The sequence below is a fragment of the Crocodylus siamensis genome, chromosome 9 (assembly GCF_052110815.1).
Source record: "Crocodylus siamensis isolate JL-2025a chromosome 9, ASM5211081v1, whole genome shotgun sequence".
NCBI classification, from domain to species: domain Eukaryota; kingdom Metazoa; phylum Chordata; order Crocodylia; family Crocodylidae; genus Crocodylus; species Crocodylus siamensis.
Genome location: NC_143403.1, coordinates 8,269,604 through 8,291,393, shown reverse-complemented (window position 1 = coordinate 8,291,393; position 21,790 = coordinate 8,269,604). Strand labels below are relative to the sequence as shown.

The following is a 21,790-nucleotide window of genomic DNA, read 5'->3' as shown; positions in this document are numbered from 1 at the left end:
AAGGTAATCAGGTTGGTCAGGCATGACTTGCCCCTGGTGAATCCGCGCTGACTGGTCCTAATCACCTTCTTCTCCTCCAAGTGCTTCAAGATGGACTCCTTGAGGATCTGCCCCATGATTTTGGGGGTGAGGCCGACTGATCTGTAGTTTCCTGGATCCTCCTTTTTCCCCTTCTTAAATATGGGCACTATATTTGGCCTTTTCCAATCATCCTGGACCTCTCCTGAGTTTTCAAAGATGATAGCTAGTGATTCTGAATCAACCAACTCTGTCATCACCCTCAGAAGCATTTCATCTGGCCCCAAGGACTTTTGTATGTCCAGCTTTTCTAAATAGTACCTAACCTGTTCTTTTGCCACTGTTGGCTGTTCACCTCCTCCTCAGACTGTGCTGCCAGGTACAGTAGTCTGGGAGCTAACCTTGCCTGTGAAGACTGAGGCGAAGTAAGCATTGAGTACATCAGCCTCTTCTGCATCCTCTGTCACAAGTTTGCCTAAGCCATTCAGTAAGGGAGTCACACTTTTCCTGATCCTCCTCTTGCTACCAACTACTTTATAAACCCTTCTTGTTAGCTTCATCCCTGCATGCCTGAGCAATGTTCTTATATTCTTCCCTAGTTATTTGTCCAAGTTTCCACTTCTTATAAGCTTCCTTTTTGTGATTTAGTTTACAGAAGAGTTTCCTGATAAACCAAGATGGTCTTCTGTCGTACTTGCTAGCTTTCCTGTGGATCGGGATGGTTTGTTCCTACACTCTCAGTAAGGCTTCTTCAAAGTACAGCCAGGTCTCCTGGATTCCTTTCCCCTTCATACTGGTTTCCCAGGGGATCCTGCACATGAGTCCCCCAAGCAAGTCAAAGTCTGCTTTTCTGGAGTCCATGGTCCTTACTCTGCTGCTCTCCTTCCTTCCTTTCCTAAGGATCCTGAACTCAATCTTTTCGTGGTCACTGCTGCCAAGTTCCCATCCACTACTGCATTCCCCACCAGTTCATCCCTCTTTGTGAGCAGCAGCTCAAAAAGAGCATGGCCTCTAGTTGGACGCTCCAGCACTTGTACCCAACACTCTCCAAAAACTTCCTAGATTGTCTGTGCACTGCAGTATTGCCCTCCCAAAGTCTCCCATGAGAACCAGGGCTTGTGATCAGGAAGCTTCAACTAACTGTTTGAAAAAAGCCTCATCCACCACTTCCTCCTGGTCTGGTGGTCTACAGCAGACCCCCACCACAACATCACCCTTGTTACTCTCCCCTCTGACCCTAAACCAGAAACTTTCAACAGGCCTGTCTCCAGTTTCATACTGGAGCTCTGAGCAATCATATGGCTCTTTTACGTACAGCACAACTCCTGCTCTGTTCCTCTCCATACTTACCTGTTTGTAACTACTTCTTTCATTCCCAGTTCTACCAGCGATGTTTCTGCTACTTCTTATCAATGGCCCTACAGATTCTCTTTATTAGAAAAAAAAAAACCACTCATTACCAAAGCTCCTGATGACAAATCAGATCTAAGTATGTTTTACTAATAAATGAATGATTCCAAGGCTGTTTGTTGCCAATGAAAAAACCTCCCAATGGTCAGTTTAGTATACATCCAAGAGTTTGGATATTTACAAACTGTGTTACGTTCTCTTATTTTACTATTTCTACTTCCAATCCAACCTGAGATTGGGAACCAATATTGCTATACTGCGCTGGAGTACTAAATGACATTATATTTGACACCGTCCTTGAAGACAATTCAGAAGCTCAGTTGTCCAAGAAAGTGCAGCCCTACTCTAAACTCTGAACTAACTTCCTATTTATTCATGGTTGTGCTCCAAACTCCTGATTAAGATGTATAAAGTCACAGATTGCCGGGAGCCCAGCTGTCTCCAGTCCGTTCTCTCCCAGAGTTGCAATTACCACCAGCTGGGGCTGGGACCTGCTATTCTCAGATCTGAATTCCACAAGGTAGGAAGGAGGCTGTCGCTGCTTGAAAGGCCCAACTTCTTTCCTTCACTATCACCTGCAGTCTGAAACCAGAGGTCAGCTACTGTAAAGAGCCTGTGCGAGGCAACTTTGCTTTGGCTTCTTAATGTTGACAGGGTCCCACTGGTGGTGCTCAGAGCAGACTGTCTCTTTTTGTTAGTTTTTAACATCTAAACCTATTGCACTAATATTCTGTGTCAATGACATGTCACTGTGAGTGGACATAGAAAAATAATTAAGTGGTCTATGATCTTGCATTAAACAGCTGTCATCCTGAAGGCACTCCAAACCTTGTAAACCTGAAAGATGACTGAGTTTTACAGCAGACATTCTGCATTCCTTTAGCTGTAGCTACTCCTGGGGTGAAATACAGCTCTGTTCTTACTGGAAAGGGTAACACTCCATGACATTTTTAGACAGAAAGTAAAACTTTCAGACCTGATCTTCAGCTGGATCGCTGCCTCAGCTGAACATCATTCCCATCACTCTAAGGCTAAAAGCAGATATTAAAAAAGCCTGAGCCTGAATCAATTCAATCCTTGCAGCTTACTCTAACCTGCATAGATTGAACCAATTTACAACTGAACAGACATTCACTTTTGATTCTGTAAACGCAGGCACATGCCTGCAGTGGCTCAGGCCAGAAGCCGGAGGGTACTGGAGTGAGCCCTCGGCTGGAGGAAAACTGAGCGGTTCTGAGGGGCAGGTGTGTAGCCAGGACCCGGCAGGCTGAATATGACTGGGTTTGAACCCCCACTCTGGCCTGCAGGGACCCCAGCCAGGGTGTGCCTGGAAGTAGCCCCTGCCAAGCACTTCCCACCTTCGCCGCTCAAGTCGCAGCCGCAGCAGCAGCCTCAAGCAAATGGGGGATGGAGAGGGCTTTAATTCCCCCCTCCCTCCCTTGTCCCACTGGCACTGATCCCAGTGGGGTCTGCCAGGCAGAGGTGCAGCAGTCCCTGTCAGGATTGCTCCCCACTCACTGCTAGAGTGTCAGGGGCAGGGTTGTGGCTGATGCCAGCCAGTATGGTCCCCTCCCTCTTCTCTCCCTCTGGGGAACCCCAACCACAGTCTGCCTGACCCGGGGCGAACAGCTGAGGGGGTAGTCAGGGCTGGTAGACTCCCAACTACAGTTCCCCAGGATGAGGAAATAAACCCCCTCCCTGCTCCCTTCACCTCAGGAGGCCATGCTGGCTGGCATCTGGCCATGCCCCCACCCCTGCTGCTGAAGCAGAAAGGGGGAGGGGGGCAGCCCCAACACAGGCTGCTCCGCCCCAGCCAGGCAGACCCTGACACCATTGGGGCAGGGGAGGGAGGAATTAACCCCCCCCATCCCCTGTTCTCTTGAGGCTGCTGCCAGAGCTAGCCATACCCCCGCCACTCGAGCACCAAGTGGGGCAAAATGCCTGACAGTGGCTGCTGCACCCCTGCCTGGAAGACCCCAGCTGGTGTCCATGCTGGTGGGACAGGGGAGGGAGGCAGGAACAAAACTCTCCCCTTCCCCCTTTGCCTTGAGCGGGGGTGGTATCTGGCCATACCACCACCCCTGCTCCAGCTAGAAAGCAGAGGGGCAGAGGCAGGGCCAGCCCCGCTCTCTGGAGCAGACAGCCCAGCCCAGCCCAGCCCAGCCCAGAGCTGAAAAGCATGCTGGGATGCTGGGGGACTCTGACTGAACTTAAACCAGAAAGGGTTCTGGGACAGAAGTTTCATTAATTGGTTTGACCTCAATTAGTTAAGTCTGATACTACATTCAACCAGGTTTATTTCCAACTGGTTCCGGCCATTTTGAAACTGGTTTATGTGCACTGAACTTCTGTCTTGTTACAGGTTTAAACCAGTTTCTGATCACTTAAACCAGTTCATGTGTAACTTCTGTCCCCAACCTTATAGAAACTATAGAAGGACTTTGAACACACTGCTACTATCCAAACTGGAATCTGGCCAGAAGCTAAAACCCCAACTCTTCTGAAGAATGAGACAAGCTTTTTAATGACCTTGAGTGGGCAAGAATTTAGTTTTCTATCTCATATAAAAGAAATACAAAGCATTTTAAATTATTTAGTTATACACCATTTACCAATTTTTTTCCAACCTCACAAGGATCTAAAATGCAAGATGTCAACTTCCATCAGCAAGGATGCAATTATCCATTTGAGCTGAAGTTTTTAAAATGCAACTTCATGGCTCACCCTGTTTCTTTATTATTCTCCAAAAGAGCTTTGTTTGTTTGTTTGTTTGCTAGGGTTTCCTTGCACACAGATGTTTTACACAGATAGTTAAGTCTTCCCTTCATCATAAAGAATGCAATGGGTGACAGTGAGTTTAACCCTATGACTCAGTCATTTGTGAACAGAGGATGTGGGGCCCCTAATTCGTCCCTTTACTAGCTGGCTCCAGTCATAGCCATTTGTTTGAAGGCCAATAATAGTCATAACGTTAATGTGAACCAGCCACTAATCTATCCTTAAAACTCCTATTGGTTTCAGTGGACCCTTCCTGGGAAAGGCAGAATTAGGAAACCATGAACGTGCAGCACTACATAGGCCCCACCTTCTGAGACATAAACTATCTTATATTTCTATATTCTCTGCAGACCACACAAAGCAGCTTTCTTCCAAGCTGGCTCAGATCTCTGAAAACTCGGTAACCTCCTAAGTATCACTGAAATGAGTCTACCTGTATGTTTGATTTGCTTATGTCTGACTAACCCTTCCACCATCTGAAGGAGGCAGGGTGCAAAAGGGTCAGGTGCTTTCCATGTTTTTACCCGTAGGATTATAGAAAAATGTGCTGGAGAGAATCCATATCCCAGTCCTCTGGAAAAGTGCCAAGCTAGCAGGGGTCATATTTACAAAGCCAGAAAAGAATGTGCTCGCTATTCAGAGTTTGTTTTACGGCTTTAATAGAAGAAAAGTTAGCAGAATATCAAATATTAATTTTGATGAAGCTCTGCATAAGCTTATTGCAATTATCAAATAAAGCGTCTGCACAGTTTCTGCCTTACAACTGAACCAAGGTTATTATCAATTTGCTCTCGATATAAAGTAGTGATTTTCATGTACTTACATCTGGTCTCAGAAGGAAGAGAAAATGGTTCATAAAGTTCCCATTAGCATACAAAAGCAGCAACATCTGCTGGGAGTCTTAAGAAGCTTATTGCCTTCACTTAATCAGCAGCACAGGCTACAGTTGGTCACCTCTGCCCTCATCAGCACTCTAGGTATGGATGCTCTGATGAGGTGCTTTTACAGAAGGTTTCAAGGGACAAGGGAACAATTTGGCCAGACAAGTGTTTGCTACAAGATTTTATATATATAAGCGCTCCAACTTTTCGGTTAGGTGCATGATGCATGCATGCTGATTCCTCCTTGTATAGACCTGTAAACAATACTGTAGCAGAAATCATTAATCCCATAGTACAATACCTGTTCAAAGTTATTTGGCATTTACCAAGTTAAACATTTGCTCAGCAGAAGCTTCTTAGGCTTCTTTTTTACAATAGGATATAACTGTAGCACCATCTAGAGGATTTGTGTGCGAAACTCAAATTCCCCACCATTCATTTCTTGAGGGTAAAATATGAAGTCCAACCAACTTCTACTTTCAAAGTTGTGATAAAATATCTCTGTTTTGCATAAAATTTAGAAAGCCCTTCGTTCATTCATTCATTTCATACCTCTGGTAATTGATGTCATACACGGTCACATCCTTAAAGACATCTCACTATAGTTTCCAATTTGGGGGATTATTGAGACAACAGATAAGATTAGAGTAGATGGATGCTGGATAAATCTTTAGTGATAGCAAGCAGGGTTAGGGAATAGTCTGTACTTATGTCCTTACTGGGCCACGTGCTGGTATGACTTTCTTATGCAGAATACCAGGGCTCTCCCTCACAAGCAGTTTTATTTCTTTGCAGAACCCCTGACTGTATGATGTTTTCCTGGATGTCACCTTTTAAAAGCCATACATTTTATTGGAAATGCAGAAAAACAATGATCCACCAGGAAGATAATACCTCTACTTGACTATTAAAACGCATATAAAAAAGTCTGATATTGTATGGTTATTTTACTGATAGAAGAAGGTAACAGTGATAACAACTGATTACTAGCCAGTAAAACTGCTAACAGAAAATAAATGGGAATCCCCCTTAAAAAGTTCCTTTATTATCTCTCTTTTTTTTTCTTTTACCATCCATCATTCTGTCTCCAAAGTTTCTGATGGCTCAGTCTGTCTAAAGTTTTCAGAGTGCAAGTTTCACAGCAGTTTAACTCTCAGGAAACCGCAAGTCATTAAATAGGCCACAAAGTTTGCATGCATTCAAATCTCCAGTACTTAAATACAAGTTTGCATTTGTTCTCCCCATGGATAAACTGTGGGGTCCTTGCTCTTGTTTTCTACTTCTATGATTTCTTGCCTGCACAACACCTGGGAACTGATAACTATGAGGAGTTATGGAAATTCCAGCTCATCTTCTCTCTTAGCTTTATATGAGCTAACTATTGTCATTACAGCTCTGGATAGGTCTGCAGACTTGCAGGCCAATCATTTTCTCCAGGAGAATCCTGTCCAGGAATCATAAAATGGTAGGGCTGGAAGGGACCTCAGCAGATCATCCAGTCCATCTCCCTGCGGTGAAGCAAGGTCTAATACACATTCTGGACAATTATTGAGAGCCATTTGTCTGACCTGTTATTAAAGGGCCTCCAAGGAAGGAGATTCCCAAACCAACCTGGAGAGCCTGTTTCAGTGCTCCACTACCCATAAAGCATTTTGCTTAATATCTAACCTAATTCTTCTTTCTGCAGATTAAGCTGATTTATTCTCCTCCAGCACCCAATGGACATGGAGAGCTGACATCACCCATCTTGATGCCTCTCACCTACGGTCTCAAGCTCAGGGTGTTAAACAGATGCACCACGTAGCTACTCAGTGGCTCATAGACCAGAGGATAATGAACTTTTTTCTCCAAGGGACAGAAGAAGGTGGGTTTGAAGTAAGGAATCCAAAGCCAAAGATAGCTCAGATAGAAGTTTTTTCCTTTAATTATTCAGTATTTCTGTCCACGGTGGCTTATTTTGATGTTAATATTGTACTCTGAATATTCCAAGGAAGAAAAGCTTGAAGGAGAAACATGGCTAGCCAGCAAGCCTATGTTTGTTTTATATTCTACACTATATTCTGCCTGTTTTCATGTGCCAATAATTTTTATACAATCTTGCTTTTATGTTTTAGCATCTGGTTTATCAGATCACTCGGCCGCTTCACCTGATTAGCATAAACATATTCCTTGATTAGACCCCCATCTGATTTCAGTCTTACAGTGAGCTAAAACACATGAGCTCAGTTCTTCACTGAAGTTTATATATACAGCAAATCTGTGCAATGTATTAATAATGTGGTGTTTTTACCTAATCGAGCAGCAGTTTTTTCCAGATCACCCCTATAGAACTTTCCAAGGCATTGATTTTTCACGTACAGTTGTACATAGCAGAGGCACTTTTAACACCCCAGTTATGACTCAGGAGACAGATAATAGGATAGAAGAGTCTCAGCCATAGGCCACTGGTTCTAATCCAGCTGATAGTAATAATGACTAAAATCAGCTGTGCTAGACCAGGGCAAATCATTTGGAATGACTAATATATTTGATGGATTTCAACCCTTGCAAATTGCTTATTAGCAGATTGGGAAATTCTCAGATGTATTTCTTAGGCAAAATTATCTGTGAATTTCTTCAGCAGCTAGCAAGAGCTCCGAAAACCAAGGAAGAGAATAGAAAGTTGGCACATACACAATCAAAGAAAATTGATTTTAAAATCCAAATGTATAATCACGTTCAGCTTTCCGAAGGTTTCACCCTGTCTTGTGCTGCTCCTGGACCCAGCTCTGCCTGCACAGGCCCTTGTACCCATAGTGGGTCCATCTGATTCTACCACAATCCCCGAGTGAATATTTAGGTAAGAAACCAAGAGATGACAAAACGCAATGAAAGAAGCAACTGTTTAAGAGCCAATATCGCCACATGATCTCATTTCATTTTAGAGCCCAGAATTCACAGATTGCTAGAAATATTTTTCTTTGAGCATGCTGTGTTCAAAAGAGAACGGGGAAAACTAAGGGAAGCTTGAGTTACAAATGGTGACAATTTATCATTTCTTTAAAATTAAGAAGTTAATGCTTTTATAAAAGGAATTTAGTTCTTGCTGTATTAATAGGATAGGGAAGATACTTTCTATAGGATATATGGCCAAAGAAATAGAAGACTGTGTGCTGCACTCCAGCAGCAATGGCTCTCACCCCAGACTGGACAAGTCAAACCAAGATTTAACAAGCCCCATCCTTCATGTGTGCCTGTTCTGCCACTTGTACATAATTAAAATGCTATCTGTGTAAGCCCTAATCCTGCAATCAGATCTAATCCGTCAGCCCTTGTGACTACACAAAACCGTTTTGATTTCCACAGGGCATTGGGGAAGGAGGGATTGAACCCTTTGTGTATTTGCAAACAAAAGATAAACATTGTTCCTCTCTTAATTAACCTTTTCTTACAGGGTTCCTATATCTCTTTCTGATGATGGTACAAAAAACCCAACCAACCAACCAAACAAAAAAACAAAATCCAAATGGAAATAACTAAGGATAAGGGTCCAGGTCCAAATTAGGACTAACACACCAAGGTCCAAAAGTGCAACCATCAGAAAAAAAAAAAAACAAGTCAGGGACCACAGTGCAACACCCCCACCCTTTCAATGAGTGCTCTAACCACAAGACACTTTTATAATACATCTTTTTTTCTAGCTCCATGTTCTTGTGCTCCTATTTGCACAGTGGCACAACTGCCGCAGGAAAGGTGGGGAGAACTCCCAGCAGGGCTCATCCTAAGAGTTAGGAGACATGGGCTTGTACCCTCTCAGGCTGAGGAAGGAATAGCATTTGGGCCTCTCATTTCCTAGACAACATCTCTAAATACAAGGCTGTTATATAATAAGGTAGGCAGTGGCATAACTACCGCCTCTTCCTCTGGAGATCTTTTGGATAGTAAACATAACTAATCAATATGCGTGAGATAAATCCAGGAACACCTGCCTGCATGAGAGAAGACACGGCCAAAAATCAGATCCCCTGTGAAAAACAGGAATGTAATTCAAGTTGGCTGGTACACTTTGACATGATCTTGTAGGGGATAACAGGAAAATGGCTTGGCTGGTCATTCTGACATGGTGATCATGTGCATGACTGGTACCAAGCTACCAACGAAAACAAAATAGGATAGATTATAATGCCGTTTTAAAAGCATGGGTAATAACATTATGTAAATGAGATTAAGCTTGCCCGAGTACAGTGAATAGCTTTTCTAAGCATATGAGTATATAAAAAATGCAAACTGCTCATGGCAGATGGAGCAAAGCAGGTAAACACAGCAGCCCAGGACCCACACAAGCAAGCTGAACAATGGATTTAGAAACAAAGGAGATGGCCCACCCACACCCAGAACTAGGTAGCTGCTGGAAGCCTATCCTGCTCCGTCAGTGGGGAGAGAGAGAAAGGAGTGGGCATATGCAGTGAGAATGGATAACAACTTATTCCAAAACTTACTTAATAAAGCTTTAGAATGATTGAAATCTTAACAAGTGTGATGGTGACTGTGGTCTCAATCCACACACCACTTTTTAAAAAGACAACAGCCGTGCCTGCGTTTTGTGATGGGTGGGGGGGAGGAGGGATCCTGTTGATGTGTGCTAAGCATGTTCTGAGCAAATCTGTGGGACTGGGCTCCTTAGGAAATGTAGGTGCCATTCCATCCCATTTCCGGGACTGAACAGGTCCTCAGCAGGAACTAGGCTCCAAGTTGCTCGGACTGGATATATGCAGGACTGCAGGAGCGTTAGGACATTCAAGTGACTTCAGGATCAGCCAGCCATTGAAGAGCAGGTTTTTGGGATCACACTTTCGGACATAAGTACCTAATAGCTGCCTCCATCCTATTTTAGGCACCTAAGTCCTTTTGGGATGTGGAGCCAATACATTAGTTTCATAGCCTTGAGGTCTAATTTATTTGCATGCAGTGGAGTGAGTTGTTCTGGTTTACTGCTATGTAATTCATTGTAGGCACAGCAGCACAGCTACACAGGCACAGCAACAAGCTTCACACTTGCTTCTTAACAGCAAACTATTCATATGAATACATCTAAAAGGCACGAATCAAAAGACAGATTTCATCCAAACTTAGAGAATGAATTTTTTCTTCCTTTCTTTTGGATCCCAAAGCAATCTTGGGCCAATGCATGGATTCTATATTATGTCCCCACATCTCCTGCACGTGTCATGACACACAGGACAACGAATGTGTTTTTGCTGTTTCTCATACCTAAAGCAATTCACTCCATTTCATGCTTTTGTTATCTTTTTGCAGGGTCTCCCTCCCACCTGTGCAAAACCTGTTCAGACCTTCCAGTATACCAGCAATCTGAAATATAAAAAGATTCTTTTCTTCTTACATAAACCTGCAACTTGATTGTGTTTCGTGCTTTTGTGGGATTCTCCTTTGCTTTCCTTGTACCTCCAGAGCTCTAGTGTCAGTCAGGCACAATGCTGCTTTTATCGGCCAGAAAAGACAATATGGGCTAGAACGCACAATATCAAAACTGTCTGAAAACTCAGCATTATTTCTTCTTTGCAAACAAATGCATAGCTAGCATGTTACAGTTGCCGTGTCTGTTCTCAGCCATGGTAGCAATTGTCCTCGTAGAATTACACGAAAGTATGGACCTCAAGATGTCATCTAAAACAGCCCCCTGATAAACCAAGGATCATCCTTGACCAAATGTTCCCAGCTAAATGTCTGTCTAATCTGCTCTTATAAACTTCCAGGGATGGAGATTCACACCTTGCTTGGGTACCTGTTACAATGCTGAACCACCCTCACAGTGAGACACTTCTTCCTAATATCCAAATTTCCCTGGCGTCTTGTCCTGTTCACTGTAGCCACCAAGAGTCTATGACTGTCCTCTTACCTTCAGGTATCTGATGGCTGTTACCAAACTCCTCCCCTCTGCCCACCTCGAAATAAATATAAATGGGTATCTAGAAATTAATGCCTGGGTAATTCTATTGAAAGGACAGAGGTAGTTAGCCATTTTAGTCTGAAGTCAGACAGAAGCCAGGTAGAGATACACCTTATCGACTGACTAATATGGAGATTTTTTTTAATGTGTACCCACAGCCAAATTAGCCAAAACTTATTCCAAATCTGAGTGTCCAGAACCACAAGTGGCCCTACTACCGGCAAACATCCTCCACCCACACCTGGGCCTTCAGATGCTTCCAAAACCTTTGGCAGGCATCCTACTTGCAGGCCCAAGCCCAGAGGCTTGGGGTTCGGATGCCCCGAGTTTTGCTTGCCCTTAGCCATAAGGCCCTCAGAGCAAGCTAGGATAGAGATTCATGAGCTTTCATGAGGCAGAGCTCACTTAATCAGTGGCTAGTTAGTTAGTTAGTCTAGGGCTGTCCAGCTAGTGATCTACGGGTTGCATGCAGCCCACAAGGGATTAATCTGCATCCCCCAGACTCCCACCCAGCTCCTGCTTCTCTTGTCACTGACTGCACCAGGTGCTCCAAGTTCCCTCCGGCTTCTGTTTCTTGTGCTTGCCCCGGGGGGTAGCAGGGTACAGGCCAGTCTGCAGCACTGAGGAGTCTGTTGTGCGGTGCAGCAGGGGCGCCTGTAGCTGGTGAGCTGAGGTAGGGGGGTCACCTTCATGCCTGGTATAAGGGTGCTTGAGCATTTCCTCCAACTTCTGCTATCCAAGTGAGGCTGCAAAAGACAGAACCCCTGTGGCTGACTCAACTCCTGGTGCCACTGAAGTCGCTTCCGTGAAGCCAAGATTTCAATCCAGGGAGTGATTCACACTGGGGAATACACATGGACACTTTGCACCCATCTCAAGACTTCTGGATGTATAGGGCTGGCAGCACTGAAAGTCACTCACATGGGGGAGCATTTTCAGGAGCGATGTCCTAGCTTATAGACAGACAAGGTTCTTTGGGTAAATCCGATATCTTTTATTCAACCAATTCAAATAGTTGGAAAAATTCTTCTTAGCAAGCTGTTCGGGCACAAACACCCTTCGTCAGGCTGAGGAAGCGTCTGCAAATGGTCCGTGCTCTTCCTGGATGGAGTGGTAAAGCAGCTGGGGTTGGTACGGATGCAAGAAAGCCAGTCAGTTAAAATGTAAATTGAGGCAGTCTACAGATGATTTCTAGTTCTCAGACATCCTCATAATGCTGCTGAATGATCTATTTGCTGATGCATAATGAGGAATACACAGGCCGCCAATCGCACTAGCTGGGACTGATCCCTGCAGAGTTATGAACACGTGCATTGATCCATGACCATGTCATGTAACTGTCTGCTCCTGTAGTACTGCAAGTGTAGCAAAACCCTTGTGACTTCAGTTTTGTTTCATTCAAGTTTAAATGTACAAGGCTTAGCTCATTTGTAGACCTCCAGAGGTAATAGTTACACCAAGACAGCTCATACCCCTTCCTAAACTCCCCCTTCCCCCCTAAAGCCATGAAAAGCTCCTTTTGTCCACAGCTTTAAAGCAACGTGTTAATATATAAGGGCTATGGGAAAACAGTTTCAAAACTCTCAGAAAGAACAAGATTTCCAAATAAAAAAGGGGCACTACAAAACATGCAGAGAAAGAAACAACCCACACCGCAGAAACAACATGGGGTTGGCTGGACACGGGGTTAACAGGAATGTGGTTATTTGGTGTTTTTCTGTGTTTACACGTTTAAAAAACTTTTCAATGGCATTTCACCAGGAACCGGGAATCTGGTTCTTTTCATGTGTTTTTTCCCCTAAATTTTGAGATTAATACTCTTTGACTATTGTTTTGGAAAATGGTCTCTCTACAAGGATGTATAATTTTAACCCTCCAAGCTGGGCACATATAATGTGTGCAGGGTTAAATCTTCATGTTGCTGGCTGCCACTTGAAATCCAGTTCAGGAATCCCTATAAAGACACATCTGACGTTTTCAAAACTGTCCCTGGGACTCAGCACCAAATGTAGGATTACAGCTGTATTTTCTAGGGGTGTACAGCATCCCAGTCAATAGACTGGCACTAAGGCTCTATCCTATGAATAATGTGTTGCAGGACTGGGCCCGTTTCCTATTTTTTTCTTTCTGAATGTTTATAGTAGTCATGTTATGAAAAGCTGCCGAGCAGATCTTCCAGTCGGTCCCAACAGTCCTGCCCCAGTGCTTGCAATTCTCTACAAATGTGGAATACCTGAAGGGCTCCCTCAGTGCCAAGGATTCACAGCGCCATGCTTCCTGCTATATGAGAAGCATGGGGATGTCTGTGCAGATTTCAAAGTTGGCAATACAAAGAAACGGTCTGTTTGTCCAAACAAACTGCAATTTGTTCAACAAACTTCAACTCCCAGCACTTGCATCACTAGAGATCTTCACGTCTCTTCACTAGCACCTTGCAGGGGCCTTGGGTATCCTGTTTTGGTAGCTTTTGAATCAGTGATGTAAGCACGTGCTACTATTCCTGATCCCTGCACCCTGCGCAACATGGGCCAGGTCCTGAACTCAACTGCACCCCCTGCCTGCAGGGCATGCTGGGGAAATGCCACTGACTGCTGCCGTTCTCATGTCACGATGTCACGTCTGGACATGCCAGGAAGTCAGAAGGCAGGGTAGAGATAGACACTTGTATACGTGTGCTTGCACGCATGTGCATATAAGGGAAAAAATCATAACATTTAACTAAGTATGTATTATTCAAGGAATGTTAGCTATCCAACCCTAGATCTAAAGTACTTTATTATTAGGAGTATGAGCTGTTAATAAAAATAGACTAGAGCCTTCTTTGGACTATGAATGCAAGCACCAGGGAAGGTCATAATCAGCCAGGATTTTTCCTCAGAGTTTAGTGTTTTTCACCTCTCCTATTAGTTATTCTGTTAGTCTATAAAGGTGCACCTCTACCCTGCCCTCTAACTGCAAATTTATATAGATATCTATATCTAAATATATATATCTATATATATATTTAATATCATAATTAGGAATTATTTTAGTTGATTTATAGTTAGTTTTGTATTAATTGGTCTAATAAAAGATATCACATTTACCCAAAGTTCCTTGTCTACCTATAGTAGATATATAGCTAGATGGATAGAGATAGATATAGATACACACACACACATATATATACATACATATATATACACATACATACATATACACACACACAATAGGAATAGCGCATGTATGCGTATATCTATGTGTGTGTGTGTGTACACACACACACACACACACATATATGTATATGTGTGCAGATAGAAATGAGATTTTTATATACGTATGGAATATACTTGTATGGACTGTGGGGGTTTCTGCCTTCTACCCAGGATCTCTTGGGTACAATTTGACAACACTTCACAGAAGCAGGACATTTAGCTGCTGTGGTTCCCCTGCTTTACCTGTGGTAGCTTCAGCTGTGTTAGGTCTGCATTGTGTCAGGGTCCATGGTTGCCTTTGCTTATGTAGAGTTTAGATTATGGTTTATATGGGATGGTTTGGACAGGGATGATCGTGCTTCAGGAGGCCCCTCTAACCCGATTTCTGTGATGCTGCAACTAGTAAAGCGACCAAAACGCTGGCGTGCATCCATAGATGCTTCTCAAGCAAATCCCGGGACGTCATTCTCCCCTTGTACTCGGCCTTGGTGAGGCCGCAGCTGGAGTGCTGCGTCCAGTTTTGGGCTCCACAATTCAAAAAGGATGCGAAGAAGCTCGAGAGAGTCCAGAGGAGAGCCACGCGCATGATCAGAGGTCAGGAAAACAGATCTTACGATGATAGGCTGAGAGACATGGGACTCTTTAGCCTGGAAAAGCGCAGGCTCAGGGGTGATCTGATGGCCACCTATAAGTTTATCAGGGGTGACCACCGGGGTCTGGGGGAGCGTCTGTTCACCAGAGCGCCCCAAGGGATGACGAGGTCGAACGGTCACAAACTCCTGCAAGACCGTTTCAGGCTGGACATAAGGAAGAATTTCTTTACTGTCCGAGCCCCCAAGGTCTGGAACAGTCTGCCAGCGGAGGTGGTTCAAGCACCTACACTGAACACCTTCAAGAGTAAATTGGATGCTTATCTTGCTGGGATCCTATGACCCCAGCTGACTTCCTGCCCTTTGGGCAGGGGGCTGGACTCGATGATCTCCCGAGGTCCCTTCCAGCCCCAATGTCTATGAAATCTATGAAATCTATGAATTCTCTATGACTCTACTCACACACCGTGTGTCTGTGTACACACACACAAACATACATGTGTGTAATAAAATGGGAATATATATGTAATAGGAAGTGCGTGTGTGTGTGTATTTCAGAGATGCTAGGGTCAGAAGGGACCTCATTAGATCATTGAGTCCGACCCCAGCGCACACACATACAAATACACACATAATAATGTGTCACTGGGGCTCAATGAGCTTTTTGTGATCATCCCGCATCCCCCACATGGAGCTGTCTGAAGAGACCACTCCACACAAAACAAATATGTGCGTGTGTATGTGTGTGCATATGTGTGTGTATGTAATAAAATATGAATATATATACAATAGGAAGTGTACCACGTGTGGGTGTATATATGTGCGTGTGTGTGTATAATATGAATATATATACAACAGGCAGTGTGTGTGCATGTAGATGTATGTGTATGTGCGTAATAAAATAGGAATATATACACAATAGTGAGTGTGCATGTATGTATACATGTGTAATAAAACACATATACAATAGGAAGTGCGTGCACGTGTGTGTGCATATGTACAGGTAATAAAATAGGAAACGGTTGCATGCATGTATATATATGTGTATGTATGTGTGTGTATATGTACATGTGTGTGTAACAGAACAGGAATATATACAGAATTGGAAGTGTACGCATGCTTGTGTATATATAAGTGCGTGTGTATATGCATGCGTGTATATATAGGTGTGCGCGCGTCCACGTGTAGTAGGAATAGCTACACAATGGGAAACGTATGCGCACCCGTGTGTACGTGTGTGTGTGTGTGTGTGTAATAAAACAGGAACACACACAGCGGCAGTATTATATCACCGGGCACACCCCCGCGCGAGCGCGGACGACCAGCCGGACGCCCACCCGCAACCAACCCCACCCCCGCTGCCTCGGGCGGGGCCAGCCGGAGGGGGCAGGGGCGGGGGCGGGGCCGGGGCGGGGGGCGTGGCCTCGCCTGTTGAACACCGCCCTCCGTCGCCGCACTTCCGCTCCCCGCCACGCTTCCGGCTTGGCGCCTTAGCAACCGTTGCCCGGAGGGAGCGGGGTCCGGCGGCAGCGGCCATGGTAACGGGCGGGCGGGCGACGCGGGGCGGGTGGGGTGGAGGGGCGCGGGCCCAGCACTGCCCCAGCCTCTTGCTTCCCCCCAGGCGGAGGTGGAGGAGACGCTGAAGAGGATCCAGGCGCACAAGGGGGTCATCGGCACCATCGTGGTCAATGCGGAAGGTAAACGGGGGGAGGGGCACAGCCCCTGACACCGAGCCCCCAGGAGAGAGGGCAGGGAGGGAGCACGCCGAAGCAAAAATTGTACATGTGGGTGCGTGTGCAGTTAAATACAAATATATATACAAACACCCCCCCCAAGAAAGTGTGTGTATGTACACACACACACACACACGCACAAGGAAGTGCATGTGTACACATACAAGCTGCTGTGTGACCTGCTGTTGCTTGAGCACCACCACCCCACCGCCTTTGCCCCAGTCCCTTCCTAGTCTAGTGACAAAAAAGGCTCCTGCAGTCTGTGGGTATAATGCTCCTGTTCAACCCCAGCCCCACTGGATTTCCACTCTGGGGTTTGCTGAATACAAATATAAATGACCCATCTCTAATTTTTAATGGGCCCGAGACCTTCCCCCTTTTCCTGCCCCAGCAGCCACCACTTCAGCCCCTGGCACAGCCTCTGGCTGGAAACAAAGCATCTGAAATGGCAATCGGGGGCCGTTGTTCGTTAGGCTTCGCCTTTCCTATAGAGACGTTAGGTTCGGCTCCAGCATCAGTGTCTCTGACAACTTCTCTCTCACCCCAGGGGGCCGTGCAAGACGGCTGGAGTTTGCAAGCTGCCTCTTCAGACAATTAGATCACGTACGGTCATGGGCTCGATTGGTTTAACTGAATCCCAAGATGGCCAGAATTACTCTTGGCATAGACAGTGACTTGAAATCATAGTAATGCAAATTAAAAATATCTGTATGTGACGAACTTGTTTGAAAAGCTATCCAGGAACACGGAAGACAACTATGTATTTATTTTAATGTTTGGGGGTTTTTTGGTATTAAAAATCCAACTGTATTTTGTCCAAGCCTGTTTCCCTCCACCCCTCAGTGTCAAAACTATCCAGATTTCTCTAAGGGAACTAGATCCTCTAGTTTATAGTAAAATAAATGAACTTTTACTTTTATCTAATAGTTATTTACAATACAGTTGTGATTAAGAACAACTGGTGAATAAATGTTTCCTAGTTTCTATGGTTGGAAGGGACCTGAGTAGATCATCTAGTCTGACCCCCCTGCCACAGCAGGAAAAAGTACTGGGGTCAAACAACCCCAGCAAGGTGTACATCTAACCTCCTCTTAAAGACCCCGAGGGGAGGAGCCAGCACCACTTCTCTTGGAAGTAGGTTCCAGGTCCTAGCCTACCGTGAAGTAACGCCTCCTGATATCTAGCCTAAATTTACCCTCTGCCAGCTTGTGACCATTATTCCTGGTCACTCCTGGCAGTGCTCGGGGAACAGGGACTCCCCCAATGCCTGCTGGTCCCCCCTGACTAGTTTGTAACAGGCCACTAGATCTCCCCTCAGCCTTCTCTTGTAGAGGCTGAACAGGTTCGGGTCCCATTGCCTCTCCTCATAGGGCCTGCCCTGCTGCCCCGATCATGCGAGTGGCCTCCTCTGGACCCTCTCCATGTTGTCCACATCCCTCTTGAAGTGTTACTTACGCACACACACTCTACCCCCCCCCCATTTCCTTTTAAACTGTGGTTGCCATTTTAACACTAAGTGATGATTACACAGATGTTCTCAGTAGGGCTGACCCACATGCAGCCCCTGCCATTGTCCCCATTAAATCCCAATGTCCACATTTGCTCAATTTTGACACCCTAACACATCCTACGGAGACACAGACGTTACAGACTGTTTGAATACGTTAGACAAAAGTGTTGCATGCCCTGGCCACTGTAGAGTTACGGTCTTTGTAAGACAGTCAAGTGTTGACATCACTTTGATTTTAGATTATGATTATGCAAGTATCATCTATCAAGGGAGACCATAAACAGGCAACAGAGCTTAACAATCTAATAAGCAGAATTAGGAAACTTTCTGTCCCCAGTGTTGCTTGTAATCACCTTCAGACGAACTCTCTTCAGGTTCTCTTTCCCCCTCAACTGTGTTGCCCTTCAAAGGTATTTGCAGGTTGTTCTATTCTTTTGCTTCAAGAATTGTGAAGGAAAGACATGCATTATTATTTTTAATCTTTCCTTAACCTGTCAGTCCCTTCTATCTCAAATCAGGTTCTCCATTTCTAGAATCTTTCCTAAATGTTAATTTAACTGGTATCAGAATACAGTACAACTTCATAAATCTGGATAGCAAAATCCGTAATTCTCAAAAATCTGGCACTTTTTAAAAATACACTTCATTGGGGAATAGCGGCGGCCAGTCCCGGAGCAGCAGAGGGGAAGCTTGCATGCAGCGGCTACTGCCGCCATCTACCACCCCACTCTGCAGCTCTACGTGTGGCTGCTGCTTCAGGACCAACCTCTGCTACCCACCTTCCTTCCCTGCTCGGTGACCGGCCACCACTTCAAAGATCTGGAATTTTCAAATTTTCAGAAGGTGCTTGGTCCCGAGCATGCCAGATTTATGAGGTTATACTGTATTCTAAAGTCTATCCATGAGTTAGGCTCTCTACCATCACTCTGTATAAAGGAAAAAATAGCCTTGCTGTTTTGTAACATTATCTTTCTAAAAATCAGAAGGATTGTAAAAATTCTCTCTAACTTAAACAAATTTATGAAGCACAGTAAGTTTTGCAGTTGCACTGTAACTGTGATAGCACTTATTATTCAAACTTCATAATCTATTCATAATATGGGAATGGATTTGACAGAAGATGATGGTTAATGAATTAATTCAACAAAAATAATGTAAACGTTATGTTGTCTAAGTTTTGTAATACCTTGTGGCCACAGATGATAGATGTTCATTAATCAGCATCTTGAACTGGACCTTTAAAAGAGAGCTTTTGGGGGAGTTTTTAAAAATTTTACTCACCAAATGCATCATTTTTACAAAAAAAAAGTATACCTTCTGGGTGGTTGGTGGGGGGGGAATGCTTGTGCTGTTTTTGTTACTGGATAGTTTATAAATTTGCAATTCCATCACTGCATGTTCCAGATGTTTAATATAGTCAACCCAAATGCTGCTGTTAGATGACAGTATTTAAAATATTCATGATGAGAAAAAAAATTGAGAGTAACAGTTATTTTAACTTGAAACAGATGAACTATTAGAAATGCTAAGACAAGGATCTTTTAAGGGTTAGATACATAAAGCTACAGATAGATGTGCCTGGTCAACTAGGAAGCTTTTCCAAAATCCTTAATTCTCATGGATTTCAGGCAAGTAATTCCTTTTAAAATCTGTCCTTATGTATATTACTGTCATGGCATAATTTTGTGTTTCTGTTTGCTATAAAACAACAATCATAATTATAGTGGTAATATCTTGTTCTCTTTTTTTCTTTGCTGTTTTATTGCGTCTCTTGTATTAAGAATTAAGAAACTGAAGTATGAATTGGTAAAATTGTTTGTTTGCAGGAATTCCCATCAGGACAACTCTAGATAACTCTACAACAGTCCAATATGCAGGCCTGCTTCATCAACTCACAATGAAAGCTAGAAGCACAGTAAGAGATATTGATCCTCAGAATGATCTAACCTTTCTTAGGATAAGATCAAAGAAACATGAAATCATGGTAGCCCCAGGTAACATAACAATTCTTTTGAAAAAATTATTGCTAGTATTTTGTGCGTCTGGTAGGTTTCTTTTCATGCCTTCAGGAATAAAGATGGTATATAACATATATTGAATAGATGAAAACAAGACCATATAAAGGGAACTGCAGCTCCTTTACACACAAATGACGTGCAAGACATGTTGCTCGCTACGTTGACCTGTGCAGACAGTGCATTAGCATCTTGATGCTTAGCAATTAGTTGGCTTATTGTTGCAACAGAAGTTTCCAGGTGCTTGGGCAGTAACTTTCTCCCATTCCCTTTTGTTGGTTTGATTTTCTTAAACTGACAGCAAATGTACTACTTGAATATTTTCAATTAAAATGGTTCAGTAGGCCAACACGAGTTGAAACCTTAGTCTATGTTGGCAGTTTGACATTTAATTTTAAAAGAAATGTGTTTAGTTTTACAATTTATTTAGTTAGCTTAATTTAAGAAATCACTGCCTTTTATTCACACTGGTATCAGTACAGGAAATTGTTTGATCAGATGGCAGTAAATAAAGCTGCTAGTAAATATACGAGCTGCTAACATATGTGGTAATTTCAAGTCATGTTTTTATATTTTTCCCCACAGATAAGGAATATCTTCTGATTGTTATTCAGAACCCATGCGAGTAGACACACCACAAGAAGATTTTGAGAGACTAAAGTAGCTGTACTTTCTAAACTAAGATTAATTCTCTGATATTTAATGTTCAAAATACTAATGGGTTAGTTTATGTAATATACATAACCTCTCATAACTAATACTTTGCTGAGTTAAAATTTCCAGCTGGTAGCTGTATATTAACTTGTGCTTGAGCAAGAAAATACTATGTATATTTCAGTATGCAGAACAATAAAACAAAATGCATGACACTTACTAATGGATTTTCTGGCTAATTTTTTTATGACTCTTGCAGTTCTCTTAAAGCATCCAACTCAGGGGTGGGCAAAATGGTATGTCTAGCCAGCAGCCAGACTTCATTTCCCAGCAACCCCTGCCTGTGTCAGTGCAGCCAGTTTCCATGGAGACCCCAGCAGCAGTGGTGTTGTGACAGTGTGGGGCCAGGGTTTTCATGGAGAGCAGCCCCAGCAGCGCTGGCAGGGTGCACAGCACAGCAGAGAGCTGCTCTGCAGCAGGGCAGGGATCTCACAGTGGTGACAACGTGGTCCAGAGCTGGGGCAGAGCCGTGATCTCCTGTCTGCACTCTCTGCCTGGGGCATGTGGGCAGTGGATTACAGCTCTGCTCCAGCTCTGGACCACATGGTCACCACCACAAGATCCCAGCCCTGGAGCAGCTCCCCACCCTGCCACGTGTCCTGCCAGTGCTGCTGGGGCTGCACTGTCATGGCACCGCCGCTACAGGGGTCTCCATCAAAACTAGCCATAGTGATGTGGGCAGGGGTTGCTGGGAAATGGAGTCAGCCATGGGCCAGACTTTGCCCACCCGTGATCTAACTTGTGTGTATTTGAGCAGATGTTGGGAATCATGGAAACTAGCAGTTTGTGTACATGTAATTGTATTCAGAAACTAAAGAGTATAGAATTAAACTGTGTTACTCATGTCACTATCATTATGGTAAAGTGGGTAGTTTTCTGTCTCTACCTTCTGCTGTTGATTATTCTAAGGGAATAACTTAAGGCAGAAGTAAAACAATCTAATTGACAGCTCCTAAGTTTCTCCTTAACAGCTCAATTGCAACTTCACTTAGAATGGTCT

The 21,790-nt window shown here is 44.0% G+C and overlaps 1 protein-coding gene across 1 annotated transcript; it reads left to right on the top strand.

Moving 5' to 3' along the window:
* The first annotated feature begins 16,248 nt into the window (after positions 1 to 16,248).
* On the top strand, positions 16,249 to 20,949 carry DYNLRB2 (dynein light chain roadblock-type 2). The gene is made up of 4 exons (XM_090063495.1): positions 16,249 to 16,356; positions 16,440 to 16,515; positions 19,888 to 20,055; positions 20,662 to 20,949. The coding sequence occupies exons 1-4, from the start codon at positions 16,354 to 16,356 to the stop codon at positions 20,703 to 20,705; spliced, it is 291 nt and encodes a 96-aa protein (XP_089919621.1). The 5' UTR covers positions 16,249 to 16,353; the 3' UTR covers positions 20,706 to 20,949.
* The last annotated feature ends 841 nt before the right edge of the window (positions 20,950 to 21,790 follow it).